At 39.2% G+C, this 18,162-nt stretch overlaps 2 protein-coding genes across 2 annotated transcripts; both read right to left on the bottom strand.

Annotated features, from left to right (window-relative positions):
• Window positions 1-1,818: 1,818 nt before the first annotated feature.
• Window positions 1,819-9,379, bottom strand: LOC145908261 (multicopper oxidase mco-like). The gene is made up of 14 exons (XM_082995503.1): window positions 9,238-9,379; window positions 8,808-8,995; window positions 8,282-8,383; window positions 8,002-8,133; window positions 7,209-7,411; window positions 6,555-6,692; window positions 6,129-6,339; window positions 5,539-5,795; window positions 5,051-5,147; window positions 4,450-4,561; window positions 4,022-4,173; window positions 3,586-3,691; window positions 2,960-3,314; window positions 1,819-2,532 (listed from the first exon to the last, which is right to left on the bottom strand). Exons 1-14 carry the CDS (start codon window positions 9,338-9,340, stop codon window positions 2,478-2,480), a joined length of 2,211 nt encoding a protein of 736 aa, XP_082851629.1. The 5' UTR covers window positions 9,341-9,379; the 3' UTR covers window positions 1,819-2,477.
• A 4,425-nt stretch (window positions 9,380-13,804) lies between these two features.
• On the bottom strand, window positions 13,805-17,280 carry LOC145908357 (G2/mitotic-specific cyclin-B3-like). The gene is made up of 8 exons (XM_082995620.1): window positions 17,130-17,280; window positions 16,666-16,770; window positions 16,446-16,594; window positions 16,036-16,372; window positions 15,807-15,950; window positions 15,277-15,585; window positions 14,943-15,050; window positions 13,805-14,831 (listed from the first exon to the last, which is right to left on the bottom strand). The coding sequence occupies exons 1-8, from the start codon at window positions 17,205-17,207 to the stop codon at window positions 14,694-14,696; spliced, it is 1,368 nt and encodes a 455-aa protein (XP_082851746.1). The 5' UTR covers window positions 17,208-17,280; the 3' UTR covers window positions 13,805-14,693.
• Window positions 17,281-18,162: the final 882 nt, after the last annotated feature.

Genomic DNA, 18,162 nt, shown 5'->3' with positions numbered 1-18,162 from the left:
TGGGAGAACGCTGGATTCCCAAAATCACAACAAGCGTGATATCGTGATCCATGGAAGGTGATACCTCGTCACGTTTAACCACGCACATGCTCAATTGATCATCAACGGGAAAAGGTCACGTCACTGTTGGCGGATTGAATGCATTCAAAATTATATAAGTTTTATTTTAAGGAATTCTTTTTTCAAAATATTTGCCAACATAATAAATATACGAATCGAGATATGACTGAATAAGCGCTTTTATACTCCTTGTGGTAATCTGGCGTGAAGTAAACAGTCGTGGGTTTATTGGTTTCGCATGTATTGGTGAGGATATACTTACTCCCAGGACCCTTGAGGTGAAGAGTGCCGGTGCAGAGGAATTTTTTTTAAAAGTAAACAATTGTGTTCGGGGGTTCTTTTCCTATTGATTGGCCCTCCTGATTGGAATGGCCCTTGGTGCTACGAACCGAGTGTTCCCCCTTGTGGGGCCTGCCTGCTCCGGATACTAATCGTAAATAGTTCCTTCACATACCACGGAAACCATGAGATCAGAAATGCGACCGTCGTGTTGTCGTGATTCGCGGACGGGGCTGCAGCGTCACGTTTTACGTGCATAATTTTGGCGCAAAAGTTTATCGTTGAAAAGCATCACATAACAAAGAACATGAAATTTGCGAGAAATGGTTTCCTGCTTTATGGCATGTCTGTTACTTGCGCCATGACTTGCGTTTAGTCGTGTTTAATGTGTTGCAATCGCTTTTATAACAATTTGCATCCAATTTTAGCCCAATAAACTGCAAGCATGACAGGGTGTCCGTGTCAAGATTATTATTTCAAGAAAATTCCTGGTGCATTTTTCCCAGCTTTAAGTCGCCAGTAAAGCAGCAATCGTATTATGGATGACATCAATTGTTGACAACCGCGTTACTTTCGTGTTATAGGTGACGTCTTTTTTTCGCGGACTTTGGTAAAATCATCACAACGGTACCCAGGCGGGGAGCAAATCATTTAAACGGGAAGTCACGTTTGGGCATTGCAGCAAGTTTTTCCGACAATTCGTCGTTTGATAAACGTCTTTCCAGTGTTTGGAAACAATAACATTTAAAACACGTCAATCAAAATTACGTACTAAAAATTAGTTTTGTTCAGGCCCTTGTGCTATGTTATGTTTAGGGCGACGGGCAAGTGTTCAACATGTTGCCTGGCGTGATGCATTTGATGCGCCTGACCGACCACTATTGTGGGTTTATCGGTGGAAATGCTATTTTATAGTTTTCTTATATTATTCGTTTGCGTAGCAACATTAACGTTTGTGTAGCAACTTTTTGCGCGAAATAAAAATGTTTTTGTTTTTCAAAACACTCACATTGACGTTTGTGTGCGTATCAGTTTTTCAGACGTTGTTGGCGTATCGAGTTCCACATTATTATACATTCCACACGCTATATAGGTGGTTTGGTGAGCTTTACCTCTCTAGTATCCAGAAAGACGAGAGAAGAAATACTCCTACACAGGCGATACGTTGGAGTAAAAACCCAACTTCAGCTGCAATTGGAGTAGTTGTAGCTTCGATGTAAGAAACTTTAAGGGCCCTTGCCGTCTTCAAATCAGGCAAAGGCAACTAATCAGGATTTTATTTAAGCTTACGTGGGTTGTGCACGGATTTAAATTACGCATGGAATTCAACGACGCAATCACGATAATTTTTTTTCTATATTGTGAATTTGTGCCTAAGATGTGGCGATTCGTGCAAGGAGTGTTCGTAAAGCTTTGCAATTCGATTACTGGCCATAAAGGGTATAACGTTTGGGAGACATTTTGGCGCCCCTCGCACAATCATGCGTGCTAAAAGCTGATTTGGCGGACGGCCGACTGCCTTCGGTCCGGCTTCGGCCAATTTTCAATCCCAATATACGTCATCAATCATGTGACGACTTGCGGCAATAGGACAGGGTTAGTCGATGCTACGTCCAAAAGAAATACGAAACATCGATGAAACTACACATGCTGCAAAAATGACCTGGCCATGTTGATTTCGTCAAGCTGCACTTGCATTTGCCGCGTATCTCCACAGCGAAATTGACACAACGTTGGCAATAAATTTGTACACAATTTCGCACAAATGTTATCATTTCCTGCGCAACCACCAATAGGAAATGATCCCACTTTAATTAACCGTGTATTGCGACGCTGCACGAAAACAAAACGGCACAACGAAGGCAATGCCAAGAATATACAATTCCACAAAGATTTATGTCATGATTTTACCACATGTAAATACTATACAAGCGTCAGAAGTGTTCAATAAATCAACAGTGGGGACATTAAGTACAATTGTAAATCAAGATGTTGAACTAATACAGATTTTGGAACTTAAGTTTAGAAATTAAGGCAAATAGTAATGGAACTGTTTCATCTAACTGGCAGTACTAAAAACGAAATGAACTTAAATGCGTCCCTTGGACTGTGCAATATTTGCAAGGGGGGGAGTTGTTTTAGGCCAAGGTCAAGACGCTGAAGACAGTCATCGTGGCAACGCAGAGAATCCAACTAAAGGCAAAATATTTTGTTAAATTTCGTCCTAAAACTTATTGAATACATTCTCCATTATTACAGAAAACGTAAGAAATAGACTACAGGAATCAGCCTTTGCAAGACGGTGACCAACGGTTCTGTCTTTTTAAATCAATATAATATTCCTATAGCTCCAAAAGGTATAAAAGCGGATCAGCGCCAGTAAGATCTTTATTACAGATATATTAGTTTCGCTTATTGGCATCTTCAGATTCTGTCTTATTCAAATAAAATACATTCACCATTTATATTTAAATTTACAGTAAGGCAATTTAAATACTTAACAAAACTCCAAACGACTTTTATTTTAAGTATGGGTCAAGCGCCTTGACCGACGTTGCCAATTTCACCTAGATGCGACATCTTGTGGAAATTTTGTTTACGAGCAATGCAAAAAAATTACCTGGAAAACACGATATTCGTGGCTCCGCTGGTCGTTTTCATCTTGATGGTTGTTGAGGCACCGGGAACGGCTCCAGTTGATGATTGGGTCTGGGACCCACCTTGGTTATTTGACACTCCTGGCCCCGAACCAACAGCGCCACCTTGGCCACTGGAACTGCTAGTGCTGGAGCTTCCTGTTGTACTACCTATTGAGCCACCAGCGCCTACTGGTGGAACAGGTTGACCAACAGGAGCATTAGTAGAAGAAGTCCCTCCGCAGTTTACGACTTGATTGAACGGAAAGGGGTCACATTTCTGGCACTGGCCCGGGTAACCGTTTCCGGCCTTATCATACACAGTAAGGTTGCTGCTACCTACAAAAATTAAAAAAAAAAGAACTAAGAAATGTGCTCCACGACCTTGTTTTTTGAGAGTCGCGTGAATTTTTGGGAGTGCCAAGCATAAAAGCAGCCATGATATTCATGGTCCCGGTTTCATATTAACGGCAAGACTTGTGTGGACTCTTGTACTGTGTGGAGTCTACATCCCTCATATGAGACCTGTTCACTGCCAGGTTTTCTGTTAGTTACGTGGTACCAAAATATTTAAAACCGCAATCAGGGTAACAATCAGTGGCATTTTTACCTGGCTCGGTGATCTCAAAAGTGTACATCATCCCCTTATCTTCGTGCTTCAAAATGTGGCAATGGACGACGGCAGTGCCAGTGTATTTGTGAGCGTAAAAGCGAATCTGAAACAATATTGTGACAGCTGAATCACAACTTGGATTTTATATTTTTGCATTCACGCACATTGATGTTTTAACGTGTGCTGGTCTCCTTGTTTAGGGTTTTAATTAAGGTGCTGATGACAGGGGAAGTTTATAATTGAAAATAAACACACAGTAAACTAATTTTAATTTAAAATTTTCATTTGTAAAAGTCACTTAAATGGGACAAGGTTTTGAAAAAAGTTGTGTTTGAACCACCGTGAACGCATTTGAGCGAAAGAGACCACAAATGTGTGACGTAATTCAATGCATCAGAATACAAGACAAAATATCGCACCAATGTGACCGTACCGTTATATTGGACATGGGAGGGACGTGTATCGTGTCTCGGAACACTCCAGGTCTGGAGTAAGCAGTTACTCCTGGAATAGTCTCATTCAACCATTTGTTCTCATGTCCAAGAAAGTCAAGAGCTTTTCGTGGGAATGTGCCTTGATCCGAAGCTGTTTTAAATGAAAGTCGTATAATATGATACTTGGCGATAAATAGTGATATCCTCATGGTTTACTCGCTCCAAAGAAACACTGTTGCCAAACAAGTGTCAAAATGTTTATTAACTGTCGTAAAAAAGTGTGTCTCCGTCAAGACTTACAGCAGTTGTTCTCTGGCAATTACTTTTTTTTCATTAAAAGCTTGATAAAACAATTGATCCGTGAAAGGAATACGACCAACTTTTTCGCAATCACGAAAAACAACTTTTTTTGCATCGCTACACTTACAACTGTATCCAGTGGGTTGATAAAAACATCGTTTTCCCGTTTGGTCGAAGAATACCTGCTTGTTGTTTTTGTGAACAGTAACCGGTCCCGTATATTTGTTGTAGCTGGTGACCTGTGTAAAATTGAAACTATGTTATATTTAAAACATCTTAGAGTGTAACTATACGGGAAATGCAGCATTTAGAATACTAAATTAATAATTTACAAGACGAATCATTAAAAGCTTGCTTAAGCACTTCCAGTTTTCTAATTGAGTTGTAATTTTGACCCCGAAGTATGAGTAATTTTTTTTACTATTTTCTTCTCGTACAACCGCTGTGTGTTTGTATGATTCAAACAAATCCAGAATTAACAATACTAAATCCAGAAGTTACAAAACAATATATCCGGAATATACAATGCTATATTCAGAACTTACAGGACGGAATTCAGAATTTACAAGATGAATTTTTTTTTAAATTGTTCAAGCAGTGCATTCTAACACTGGGTATTTCCATTCGACTTGTAATTTTTCACCTAAATATGAATCATTTTTGGGAAGTTGGTGAACATTTCGTTTCGTACCAACCGGTTTGCGTTCATTTAATTCTAACAAAGTCACCTGAAAATGGTTGATGTGTATATGTATCGGATGATAGGAGTCAGCGTTTGTGTTGGTGATATACCATTCTTGCACTGTGTTTACTTCAAGTTGAAACCTGGACAAAATAGACTTTTCTGTCAGCTGCATGCAGATGGCCACTGTTTCGACCTATAAAGTCTACATCAGTGCAGGTTAGCGTGACTCTTAGCCGACCCAACGGCCAGACATAGTCTTTGTTTGCAAAGACGTAATGTAACTGTTCGTGCGTTGAAACTACTTACTTTGTAGGTTTGATGACATTTACACACACATTAATGTCACGCAGTTTTATTCTTTACCCTTTTTTATAGGATGATGTCAACAAAACATAGGTATAGTATAAGGTTTCTCCACATTTTACGCAACATGAAATGATAGACATTGGGCTGGTGATATTATGCAGTTATCATTTCACACATTCGCGAAATTGTATGAATAAAAAACGGACATTAGATGTAACAAATCACCTTGGATATCCTTTCCCTTGAAACTTGAGTCTGTTCAATCTGCTCTTAGGGTTGACTTCAATCACATGACGACCTTTTACTTGGTCCTGGGTGAGATTGCGAAAATCGCCTACAAACCAGGGGCGTTTCGGAAGGCTTGTTGGTATTGTTGTAGTTGTAGCTAGACCCGTCACGTTGAGGTAGAACAGAGTCTTGTTGAACCTTTCGGCGTTCCCCATGGCGTCACCAACAGTAAGAGGTTCGTTCAATGAGCGCACCTGAAATTATTGTCATTAATTGTTGGTTTAATTTTACCCATCAATAAAGTCGCTAATTTAGAAACATTTTTATTCTCTTGTTAAACACGACACACCATAAATGGACTGTGCATGTAATTTAACCGATCAAAAATCAAAAAAATTTGGAAGTTAAAAAAAGTCGATTTATTTGGGCAAATTTTGTATCTTTCGCATTTCGTCTCAGGGTATAGGCCTAAATGCTTTCAGCATGTCTACATGCTAACAACATGCTCTATATATTTCTTAAAGGAAGACATTTGTGAATTTAATTTCGAAAAAGTGGAACTTCCAGACATTGTATACCAATCGTACCTCGTATATTCCTGGCCTGTCGCACACGACCAGCCAGTCAATTCTTGTTGCTGGAACCATGTAAGATTTGCCTTGTTTCGGCTCCACTGCTTTGTCGAGGTAGACGCCGTCAACGGCAATTTCCATAAACTTGCATCTTTTGTTGAGTGGAGATGCATTCTCTCCAGTGATCGTCATGTCAAGTACAGCATTTCCGCCAGCATTCACCATTCTGATAAAAGTGTAATCAATGAAGAATTGCTGCATGCACTAGGTGATGGAAACTTCAAATAACTATTAACCCAGCAAATTGTAAATATTTTCAAATCATTTTACTTTGTGTAGCAACTTTTAATGCTAGTAATTTAAAATGCCGTAGTAAAAACCTATGTACTTAACGCGGGTAGTTTTGGGTCTGAGCCAAATCAGCACGTTACTAATTCGTACCTGAATCTTTTCATTACACCGGTTGTAAGATCTAAGGTTGGAAACAGATTTCCGTTGACCATAAAATAATAAGCGTTGTTTTCATTTTTAAGCCAATCTGCCAACGTGTTTCCTCCCGGGATATTAAATCTTTCAGTTCTGCAATATCAAATAAAATAATTTAACTGGCCTTGTAAATGTAATCAAGTTCATGGTTTGTTTGTTTCTAATTCAAAAATCATGGCGGGAGTTGTTCAATCTATTTTTAGTGGCAATCCACAGCAATCATGAAACAATAGTCCGCTGGAGATGGTACCTGGTTGTAATACTATTCATTATGAGGTAAATGTCAGGTATAAAACAAATGTAAACGTTTTGTTTGTTTTATTATCACTTGTAGCAACATTGGACTCCATGTGCTTCAGTTGATCATGATGTGTGAATAAAGTGATGGATTGAAATGTGCAGACAATTTAAAATGTTATTGCTAAAAGGTAAATAGAAGTAAGAATAGGGGTTAACAGAGTGTAGTTTTACTACTTTGATTTGGGATCTGCTATTTTAGCATTACTTTTGTGTAATTGCAAATCTTGTGTAAAAGAAAATTTCATGATTTAGTAATAATATAGTAATACAATGTTGAGTTTTTTTAGTAATAATGGAACCCAATTCTACCTGAAATATGGATCATCTTTGATTTCTTTTTGCAACTTGACAAAACCCTTGCCATCTGGACTCCAGTACATTAATGCTGGTTGCAGTAAAAGTTGAATATCATGCTGGCAGTTATTGGGGCATGATACATCTTGGATATGCTGGGGTGTGGAGGCATTGACTGGATCCTCAACAACTATCATTCCAGCCATACCACTTTGAACCTTTTAAAGTTTGGAAAAATGCTTGGTCTTATTTTTCGGAGATATCGTAAGTGCTTTGAAAAATATAAGGCTCCTTACAACAACTTTATTAATATAATGACACCATTTTAGTTATTAAATTATACCAAATATGACAAAGCCAAGACATTTTATATTGTGTGTCAATACATAAAATTGACAAAAACCTCCTGTTTATTTGCACAAATAAAGTTATAAAGGCTGGACGTAATGCCTTATGTCTTTGATCCGTAATTAAGAGCTCATTAGAATTTGATTTGAATCTCAATGTTGATGCTATTGTTATTAAATTAAAAAAAGAATGATGCTGACACCTCGAGGTGACCAGTTTACAAATGATCTACCACTAGATGTCGCTATCACGCCACACGATATTTTTACACGGTTGGAAAAAGGATTTGGTTTCAAATAAATCTACAACAAAAGCGTAAGTATATCGTTCAAATTATTTTTAACAGAACTCACACCACTGGTGACGCTGATACCCAATGTCGTTTTATGAAAATAAGGTAATGTTGCGAATGTTCGCACAGCTCTAAGGTATAATTTTGTCATATTTTAAACCCCAATACCTGAAGAAAAGTTGAACCGTGTACGTGTGGATGATACCAGTAAGTTCCGGCTGGGTTTTGGCTATCAATGTCGAAAACGTAATCATAAGATTGCCCTGGCAGCACTTTTGTGAACACGTTGTCGCCTGGAGCCTGGAAGTGTGGAAAATTTACCAGTTGTGTGATGAGGCCATTTAATCAAATAAATAGTATTTTAAACATCGAGTTCCATCACAAGTAAATGGTCTCAAAGTTATAACGGCAGATATAGCTGCTACCAACTCCTTGAATTTGTTTTTACCTTGCTGCTGATGTGCAGGCCATGCGTATGGATGTTAGTTTTGTTCGGATAACGCTGCTCGTTCATCTTACCGGAACTTTGGTCAAGAGACAAGTTGTTTGTCTGTCAAAATATAGCACACGTATTTTTGTGTGCTATGCAGTGGAAAGAGTGATTCATTTTCTCTGTTGTTAAACAAACAGGTGTGTTTAGGCGAACGTTTGAAAGTTTTATTTCCACCAAGAAAAGTGTGAGAGGTGCTAATGTGGCATCTCCAATTGCAAAATTAGCATGTTAACTTTCAGCATTTGCTCGCGAAAGCTCGTGCGAATAAAGTTTTTAAACGGTATAAGTCTGTCCAAAACAGTGCACCAGCAATTACTGGAACCTACAGACCTGGGACTGACACAGCGTATTGAAATATAATATTAGCAATTCTTGCAATTGGCAAATTCTTTTGTTGATATTGTGTCAAGGGCTCATTTCGCTTCACCAGTCAGTTAGTGCTACTTCATTGCCGAGTAAAGCGTGAAACTGATCTCCCTACCAAGTGGAGTTTGATTCTGTCCCCCTGTTTAACCCTCCATGTGGGCGCTGGGAATTTGCCATTGTAAGTTCTTCGCCAGAATGTGAACCATTCGAACTGAAGTTTGGTGACGTCAACTGTGAGGTTTATCTGCAGTTCCCCGTTGCTCGAAACGTGCTGATTCGGAAAGGAGAGCTTTGCTGTTCTGCCTAAACATAAAAAAGTATGTGTTTAAAGCCCAGATGATTCACAATATGTTTTTCTTTCTAAGGATTACACAGCATTTTAGTATATTGGCTATAAACGTGATATTCTACACGTGAAAGTATTTTTCAGTCGTTTAACATGTCGCTACATTAATAATCATTTGCATAAATTTACATAGAAAAATCGGATAGGTACAGTTTACACATTTTTTCGAACATTTGGTGCAATTTTATATTAATCTTACCTTTAAAAGGACATGGGTTCGTATTCGAGCAGTTTTGTCCATGTGCAAACTGAACCTGAAAAGCGACCACCAAAACCAACGCTAAAGCAGTACACAAATACATTTTTAACGCTTGTCCTTCAACTACAATTCCTTAAACTCTGCAACCAAAACCACGTGTTACGCGTTTGCTCCGAAACGGGAAGTCCTTTGTTTACCAACATAAATTCGCACGGAATTCCTTCAAAATACGCACGCGCGTTCACGATTGACGTTCTCGTACTAAAATCTTCGTGCTCTTACACTGCTTGCTTTTGCAGTATCGCATAATAAATTACCGCCAGACGGGCGTTTGGTTTTGAACCAGCCCTTTTTACCAAATCGCGAAGGTCGAGCAATTTGTGTGCCGTCATATGATGCACAACTTCCTTACACCCTTTCACGCAAACGGCCGTCATCGCGATTTAATTTTAGCGCCAGTCACCCTGAGGGCAAAGCAACGTTTTGCCCGCCTACGCTTTGAAGACTACATACGACCTTTTTCTGATGCGTCATATTGGCGTTTTTTAAGCAAACCGACGCAGCTCGCACGTTGCCAATTTTAAAGTTAAATACCCGCCTTATCGGCGACCACATCCGTTGCCCATCGTTTCTCTTTTTGTGAAAATCGTCTGCGATGTTATCGATCTTGGGATGCTTTTGTAAGTTACAAAACCGCATTTCAGCGCGAAACCTCAACCGAACTTGGCTTTCATTGTAAACAAGCCGTTCCTTTTTCGCGGTAAAGGGAGCTAGAACATTGAATAAAGGCCTTTTTTTATTGCTCCGGTTTATTCGACGCCAAGGAAATCCCAATCACCTGTCAAAAATTTCCTAGGCGTTGTCAAAAAAAGCCGTAGATCAAAATTGCAATTCCAGGATATCTAATAATCTATCGAACTAATACTGCATAGAGACACGTCTGCTTGTCAGTTGAAGCAGAAAAACTTTAAAGTAGCCCAAGCCACACCTTTTTTGCCACCAAATCTCCAACTGTGCAACTTACATATAATGTACCCCAGTGAACAGGTCGTTACTCTATGTATATGAATACGGTTAGCCTCTGGGCATTTTTATCAACTTCTCCTGAATGATCAGATCTTTTACATTTAATGTCCAAAACGTTTCGGGACAACCTGCGTGAATACAACTTTAAGTACAAGAGGCGTAATTTGCATAATACCCATAACCCGACAGTCGCTGACGGTTAATTGTCGTTAAGTTAAAGAAGCGTCACGCAATATTTGTAAATATATTACGGTGAGCTTCCACCATAAACAACACTTGCACTGCTCCCTTAAGCTTCGTTGTATTAAATGGGAAACGCCGCCAGCTCCGATACCGCAGCGGGCCACATTGTATACGTAAATTCAATGCGAAGCTACTTCCTTTCCAGTGGTGACAACAAACCTCACTTCATCGCATTGCTTCCTATCTTAAGACCAACAAAGACCAACATTTTGCATCTCCTTATCAAAGAGTGAGTAATAGAAAAAGCTCGAGCGCATCAGTGCAATATTACTGAATGGACCGGTTTATGACAGCCGATGCGAAATACATTGAGTGTACAGGGTCTAAGGGGTTCAATGCGCCCATTTTTTCTCTCTGTTTCTGGAAAAACTCACGCCCTGACTCACGGCTAGGGAGATGGAGTTAAAATCACAAAAGTATGACGAAAACGTAATTTATTTCCTCCGTCTGACTGCGATTCATGGAACGACAACTTTTGCGAAAACTTGAACGTGAAGCGGATATTCTTTGTTGACAGTAAAAAAAACTCAATTCGCGTCAAACACAGACGCTTTAACACCAGTGAACAAAAGGCATGGATTTAACATAAAATAAACTGCCTGTGTATGCTCTCACCCAGGACACGTTTTGATAAGGTGGTTAAATAAAAAAAATACATTAAACCTGTATGAAACCATTAAGGTGTTCCTGTGATTTAATTAAACGGAGCGACGGCGTCAAGGAAGTTGAGTACAGGGCACCTTTACAACGCACCGATTAGTTTTTGGAGACCTGACAAAAACCCTCGTGGTTTGACATGAAATCATCAGAAAAATCTTGCCATTAGATCATAATATCGTGGAGAATACCAGGAATTCGGACAACCAAAGTCCGGTTTGTTCGCGGTCCTTGCCGGGACAACCGACATGTGACCAGTGTAAGGGTGTCATCCATATTACGTCATCGATTACTTCTCCTTTACTGATGAAATGTCAAAGTTTAGTCATGTCTCACAGTTGTATATAAAAAGACAACACGTCCGTCACGTTTAGTGTGTGGGCATTTTTGGGCTTGAATGTCACTGTTGGAAAAGGTTACATAACTGTAGAAAATTTCCTGATCGTTTTATGTGTTGTCTGCATACAATAAGATTACATAACACATTACGTCTGGTCGTTTAATGTGTAGACGCCGAGTTTAGACATCAAGTTTGATTTTAGAAATTCCCCAAACCATGTATTAAACTTTTCTTAATCATAGTCAAAGCATGGTTGACGTTGTAAACAAGCACTGACTGAAATAACTTTTATATACATATCAATGATGACAACATGCAATGTCAACTGTATCACTGATAATATTAGGACCATAAGATACAAAAAAGGTCATAAAAATGAGCGCCCTCTAAGCTGTGTTCATTACCGAAAAAACGGATCATGTCTTCAATTTTTACATTTGTGTCCACGTTTCGTCAATCCAGACACTTGCTCGATAAACTCGTGGTGTTAATAGGGTCCACGTCATTTTGTATCTCATTTTTCATTCTCATTTATGACTTAGTTCTTAGAAATTCACAAAATTTTGTCGAAAAACACCAAACAAGGTCGGGATCAAACGCAACTGGATGCTGTTTGTTTGAACTTTGATCATCCATCGTATAGTACACAGACACAGGATGCGACGCACCGACAAATACGCAATTTTTCGAGTTAGGTTCATCGAAGGGGGAAATGCCGCGTAAGAACGCGGGCCGTGTGAATTTTTTCCTTAACCGTTCTTGGTATTTGCGATGTGATCAATTACTGTGACTGGAAACGTGTCTGCGTTTTTTTAAGGAAAGCATTGACCACGTTTACGTGTTTTAGAAATTATGTTGCTGTTGATGCCAGGCTTATTGTAATTTAATTAATCTGTTCTTCTGGCACAACTAAACCTACACTTTATTACCCACGTTTCGCCTGCTATTCAGCTTGACTTCCTCAGGGTAATCGTGCAGCACACAACCAAGTTTAAGGAACCGTAAAAACACGATAATAGAGTATGTGGAACAGTTACTAAAACCCTATAATGATAAATATAACTTCTACAGTTTCTGGTGCACTTTTTGTGACAGACTGATCGCTTTTACAGAACAACTTTAATGGCACCAGCTTTCGCAAGCTCGTCTTCGCATTATCAGGTGCTACAAACGACGTTACTGCAGAATTGCTATAGTTTTTTTCGTAACTTAATTATCTGCGTGATTTCGAATTTGGTTGGACTTAATCACGATTAAATCTGTGTGATATGCGAGTACCGAGCGAGCATAACCAATAAAACTAAAATTTTGCATGATTTGTATTATGGAATAACTCCAGCACTATGGATTTTCTTCATTACAAAAACTGGATCTCTTAACAATAAAAGAACTTTTCTTGTATATTGGCACTTATTGAAAGAGACTGACTTTTGAAAAAAACTTTTATAATATGAGGTTATGTGAAGTATTCCTCGCTTTATCAGGTGTGACAAACGGATGGATGGCCACAATAAGCGCCAATACACCAGATAAAAAAAAAACAATAAAGTAGTATTCTCTCATAAAATTCAGTAAAAACAGAACATGGTTTAGTGTTTTAATGTAAGTTGTTATAACAATGACTTAAGCCAGACGAGGTTTCAAATGCCCCTGCTGTATGTCAGCATTTTCGTTGACTGAGGCATATCACGGTACACGTCCTTTCCTGTAAACTTCTACTTCACCTCATCAGACACTCCATCACCATCTTCCTTTCACGTGTCATGAAGTCACGGTTAAACACCTTTACTTGCGTTGTTAAAACAGTTCAAGGAATACGTTGTGGGTTTAAAACACAGGCATTCTACGAATATTGCTATTTGCAAGGTTCTGATAAAAAATGCAACTGAGTGCTTAAAAATATTGATTGCTAGCTTGTCACGGCAAAGAAACTACACGAGTTATGCAAAACCCCTTTCCTGTAATATTAGAAGCTTCCTCTGCCATGTATGCAACGGGTTGTCTGATGCGTGGTCAATAACATAAACTTTTGAACTTAATTATACATTGATTTCCCCCAGTTTATTGCTCAACAATTGACGGTGATTAGTCACAACCTTTGTCGTTTGACGGTGATAGTTTGATGCACAACAAATGATAAATATAGTCACCATAGCCTTGCTGTTTGGCCGGTATGATCGTCTATAGTCACACTAACCTGCACTGACGAAACCATCTATATGCAGCTCACACTAACTTGCTCTATCGTAAGTATGAGATGTAATGTAGGATCTCAAATGAATTTGTATTCTCTGCGGCGCGAAAAGATGAAACGCGGCATTGCGCTGATCAAGACATGACGTCTCAGGAACATAGATGGTGCAACACACATTGAGGGGCAGTCTACGACCACACAAGCCGCGTTTTCAGTAAACAACGGTGAAACGACACAAAAATCAAAATGTTCACAACAACCAAAAACAATTGGGCGACGCGAGAACGCGGAAGAATGGTTTTGGAAACAAGGATCAATTAATTTGGTGAGAGACCGCGCGAACGCAAAACCTGGTTTGGAATTCTCGAACATATTTCACGGCGAAGGTAAAAATGCAAAACAATCTGCATATCCACGCTGGCAGTCACGCTTTTAAAATATATACGCTTTGACGTTGCGGCAGGGGCGTTTAAAACTAAATCGGCAGTCCTTGTAAATAACTTTTCGGACACTACATGGCTATCTGCTATGGGCAGTGGCGTTTAACAGTACGGGAATCAATAGAAACAGACCACGATGGTCTGTTGCGTTACTCGGTGAAAACGGTAAAAGCAATTCGCGAGCGTTTTCAAGTCAAAGTCGAAAGGAAGAATGAAAAGAAGTCAAATATAAATTATTTCTCGGTGTGATGTTTTGTTTTGTGGGGGTGTACATGTAAATGTATACAGGAACTTTTGGGGTATTTGTGATGTGTGACGTGGTAAATTGAGGTTTGTGTTCGTGAATTGGAAGATGAGAAGAAAAAGACCTTTCAGAGGAATGTTCTACTAAATAAGGAAAGTCCAGTCGGAAATCCGGCGATTTAGTCGTGAAACTCTGGGAAATAAATTTGAGTTCTGCGTCGATGCGATTTTTTCTGCGTTTCTGGCGCCCGGAACTGTACGGAGCGTCGAAAAATTTCGACTTGCTGTCGGAAACTCTTAGTACGCTGTTTCTCTACAGTTGGAGCAGAGATTGAACTGGAGAAGAGGAGCTTCCACAAATGCGGATCTTTTCTGCCGCCAACTTCTCTTCGGAAAGGGTCGCGGTTTTTGCGACCTCGTAGAAGATCGGGTGTGAATATTTTGTCCAGACCTGCAGGAAAATAAGATTGAGTTGAGTTACATTGCCGATAAACGCCGCAGGCTGTGCGGTGTCATATGTGGAAAGCAAATTGGGGCGTGAGATAACAAAAGTGCGACTCACCGTCTTCAGGTTTTTCTGCTTGTGAGACACAATCATATGGGACAGTTCGATGGCGATATCAATGATGTCCTTCTCGGTGTGCGAACTGTAGTATTGAAGTGTATCGTCCTGCAAATATTAAAAAAAACGTTTTAGGGACCAATTCATTGCGCACCTTGCTGCCCAGGTATTCGTAAATCATATTTTACGCCCAAACTTATTATTTTTTATTTAAAACAGTTGAACTGAAAATAAATGCAAAGACTATGTATGTACACATTTTTCCCCTTTTTAGCATCACTAATTGAACAGTTAATATTGAATAAAACACATTTATACGAGTTATAACACCTACCCATTGACGGTCGGAGCCTTCCATCTTGAAAGCCAGCCACAAAGCGGCAGCTGCTAGCTTGGATGCAGATTCGTGTACCAGAGGGTAGTGTTGAAGCGAAAGTTCGAGGATAAATCTGGCAAGAGTCAGACATCGCATGTTGGATTTGGCGCATTTGGCGTAGCGACGAAGAAAACGATATGGAACTGGAATGTTGATGTCGAATCCGATGACTTTAAGCATCTCGCGCTCCAATGAGAGCAAATCGCGACGCGTGTATGTGTCGTCACAGATGTAAAGAAAGTCGTCGACGTATGGAGGGTGACGCTCCTGTTTGTAAATACAAAATGTTTATTGAAACATATTTGGAAAGGTTTTAGCCGAAAAGCAGTTACAAAAGCTAATTCATTGCGAAATAAATGATTGGTAAATGGAGTTAGTGGCACTAAATTACATATATAACAATGTCAAAGCTACGCGCAGTGACAACATAATGTTCAAATTTTACAAAAAACAAACACACTTCTCTAATATGCTCAATCTAAACTTACGTCAAATTTGGCTGCAATGAGCAGTGCAGTGGCACCGACCAGTTGGAGACGGTCACGTGATACCGACACCTTCTGCAGGTAGTGATCGACAAGTTTTACGGCCAGGTACAAAGTCTCATGGTTCAGTTCGAAGTTCTCCTGAATCTGTGCAAAAGATGGGGTGGAGTTAGCGCCGCGCATTCACACATTATCTACTCTATTGTTAATTTTATCAGGTGCCAGTGCCTACCTCGACCATCCAGTCGACGACGATCGCTCGCATCTCCGACGATAATTCCTTTTGTTTTGACAGATAACGCGGTTCGATAACGAAGCTGCGTTCGCGAGCGCGCATGTACTCGAATATGACGAAAGCGTATTCCGGAGATTCGTATATGTTTTCACTGTTGGCTGCGTCCAAGTCGTTGAAATTGAGTTCACGCCTCGATGGCGACGCCAAGTGCTCGAAAAAACAGGTTGGTGTGGATTCTTCGGGGCTTGAAAGGAAGTCACGTGGAAGGGACTTTATTTCCTCAGACAATGCTGAGCTGTAGCTGGTTTCAGCTGAGCTTGTAGTGTCTTGCGAGCTGTAACAAAGCCAAATGAGTTAAACACAACCGCCCAATACAATCAGTGCAATTCATATTTTGCAATACACACCTGATAACATTGTCCATGTTGACATTATCATCATCTCCAGCAATATTTTGTGGCTTCAAGCGTCTTGACCTTCTTCTTAAAGTTTCTTTTGTGTTTTCTGTCTTTTTGTTTACATCCTTAACAGCTTGACTCTTTGCTTGAAGTCCGGCCTATAATGAAAGTCACCTATTATTCTCTGTTCCTTTTGTTCAACACAAACTGTTTTCTTATGCTAACTTACATTATTGGTGATGTCACCCAAAGCAGATCTCTTGTGGATTGCTCCTTTGGCTGGCGAAGTAGCTGGTCTTTTTGAAGATGGCTTTTTGTCATTCTTTGCTTTCTTCTATTACAAAATAAAATCAATATATAACACTTTGCAACTATGGATAATATTAGCAACTGGTTTACTATCCACACACACAAACACACAGTAAATGCAAAATGTTATTCCATATATGTATTATAAAATATTACAACAATTCATGCAATATATAAGATATACTATTGTATAATGATACCCAACATATAAATACACATAAAACACACATAACAACATGCATTTATATTTTAATCAACACTATAATGCCAGGATTATACATTAAACAGTTACATGCCAAACAAACAATATTCAAGCACATTGATAACCGTAAAATCACTTGTTCATGCTAAAACTGATGGCAAACTTCATTATAAGACATTTACCTGATTTTGTGCATTTGTTTGGTTTTTAAAAACCATATTGGTTGTAACATCAAGTAGATTACCGATCCGGTGTGACATATTTAATATTTGTGTGGGTTATATGTGCACTAAACCTATTGCAATTTTCGTTCTGCGAAAGCAAATATCATTTGTCAACAAATTTACACACAATATTGTGTTAAAGATATATAATATTCTTATCCCATATCATTGTATTCTTGCATTTATAGATATATGTTTCATTCAACAGAGACAAATATAGCTGAACAAAAACCAATAGATATGTATGTACTGCATTAAAGTAATTGTTTAAAGTAATCAATTGCATACATACCCAACAGTCACATTTCAAACATTACCAACACAACATTCAATTTAATACATCCATTCCATATATGGTATTGTATTCTTAACTTATACAATGTGATTCACTGATTCTTTGCTAACTTTTAGACTAAACCAGCTGTTCTTTTTGTGCAACCTGACTCACCTCATAAACTTTCATTGCTACGATCCTAGTATGTTGTAACTGTACTGTCTTAAGAAATGATTTTGGTGAAGTTACTGTTTGGAAATCTTCGATTATCCTGTTGATTTACAACCACGTCACTTGACTCGTTTGAATTTCGTGCTCTATTTCTTGTTGTTGTTATGCCCGCATTTTGATTGGCTGTGCTGCGCTCACACTGACTGGCGAAGTGACGTCAAACTACATGTTACTCCCAAAGGGAAAAAGAGAAGAATGATTGAATACAACTCAGACTGGCCCTCGCTTGACAGCTCCCTTTTTTCTTTTTGCTGTGTTTGTAACTAGCTGTAGTTGCTGATAAACGGTGAGCGACTTCGCTCCAAACTGCAATGGCGAACTGATAACGGTGTTGCCTAGTTTGCTTTCCCCCCTTTCCGCGACGAACTCTATCAGCCATTCCTGCTGTGCGTCCCCAGATACCAGCTAAGCGTTTGACTTAGCACATTTCATATTGTCTGTCCCGGTAAAGGGTCTTGATCAAACTCCATAAGCATCTTAGCCACT

Source organism: Ascidia mentula, chromosome 7, assembly GCF_947561715.1.
Source record: "Ascidia mentula chromosome 7, kaAscMent1.1, whole genome shotgun sequence".
Taxonomy (NCBI): domain Eukaryota; kingdom Metazoa; phylum Chordata; class Ascidiacea; order Phlebobranchia; family Ascidiidae; genus Ascidia; species Ascidia mentula.
Note: the sequence above shows the minus strand (reverse complement) of the source record. Positions and strands in the feature narration are given on the sequence as shown.

Excerpts from the sequence above, each read along its gene's own strand:
- LOC145908357 (XM_082995620.1), bottom strand. The coding sequence starts at position 17,207 with ATGTCACACCGGATCGGTAATCTACTTGATGTTACAACCAATATGGTT. Across the intron at positions 15,051-15,276 it reads AAGGCTCCGACCGTCAATGG|GACGATACACTTCAATACTA; the intron begins GTAGGTGTTATA and ends TAATATTTGCAG. Across the intron at positions 14,832-14,942 it reads AGCAGAAAAACCTGAAGACG|GTCTGGACAAAATATTCACA; the intron begins GTGAGTCGCACT and ends ATTTTCCTGCAG.
- LOC145908261 (XM_082995503.1), bottom strand. The coding sequence starts at position 9,340 with ATGTATTTGTGTACTGCTTTAGCGTTGGTTTTGGTGGTCGCTTTTCAG. Across the intron at positions 8,996-9,237 it reads GAACCCATGTCCTTTTAAAG|GCAGAACAGCAAAGCTCTCC; the intron begins GTAAGATTAATA and ends TTTTATGTTTAG. Across the intron at positions 3,692-4,021 it reads CTCCCATGTCCAATATAACG|ATTCGCTTTTACGCTCACAA; the intron begins GTACGGTCACAT and ends ATATTGTTTCAG.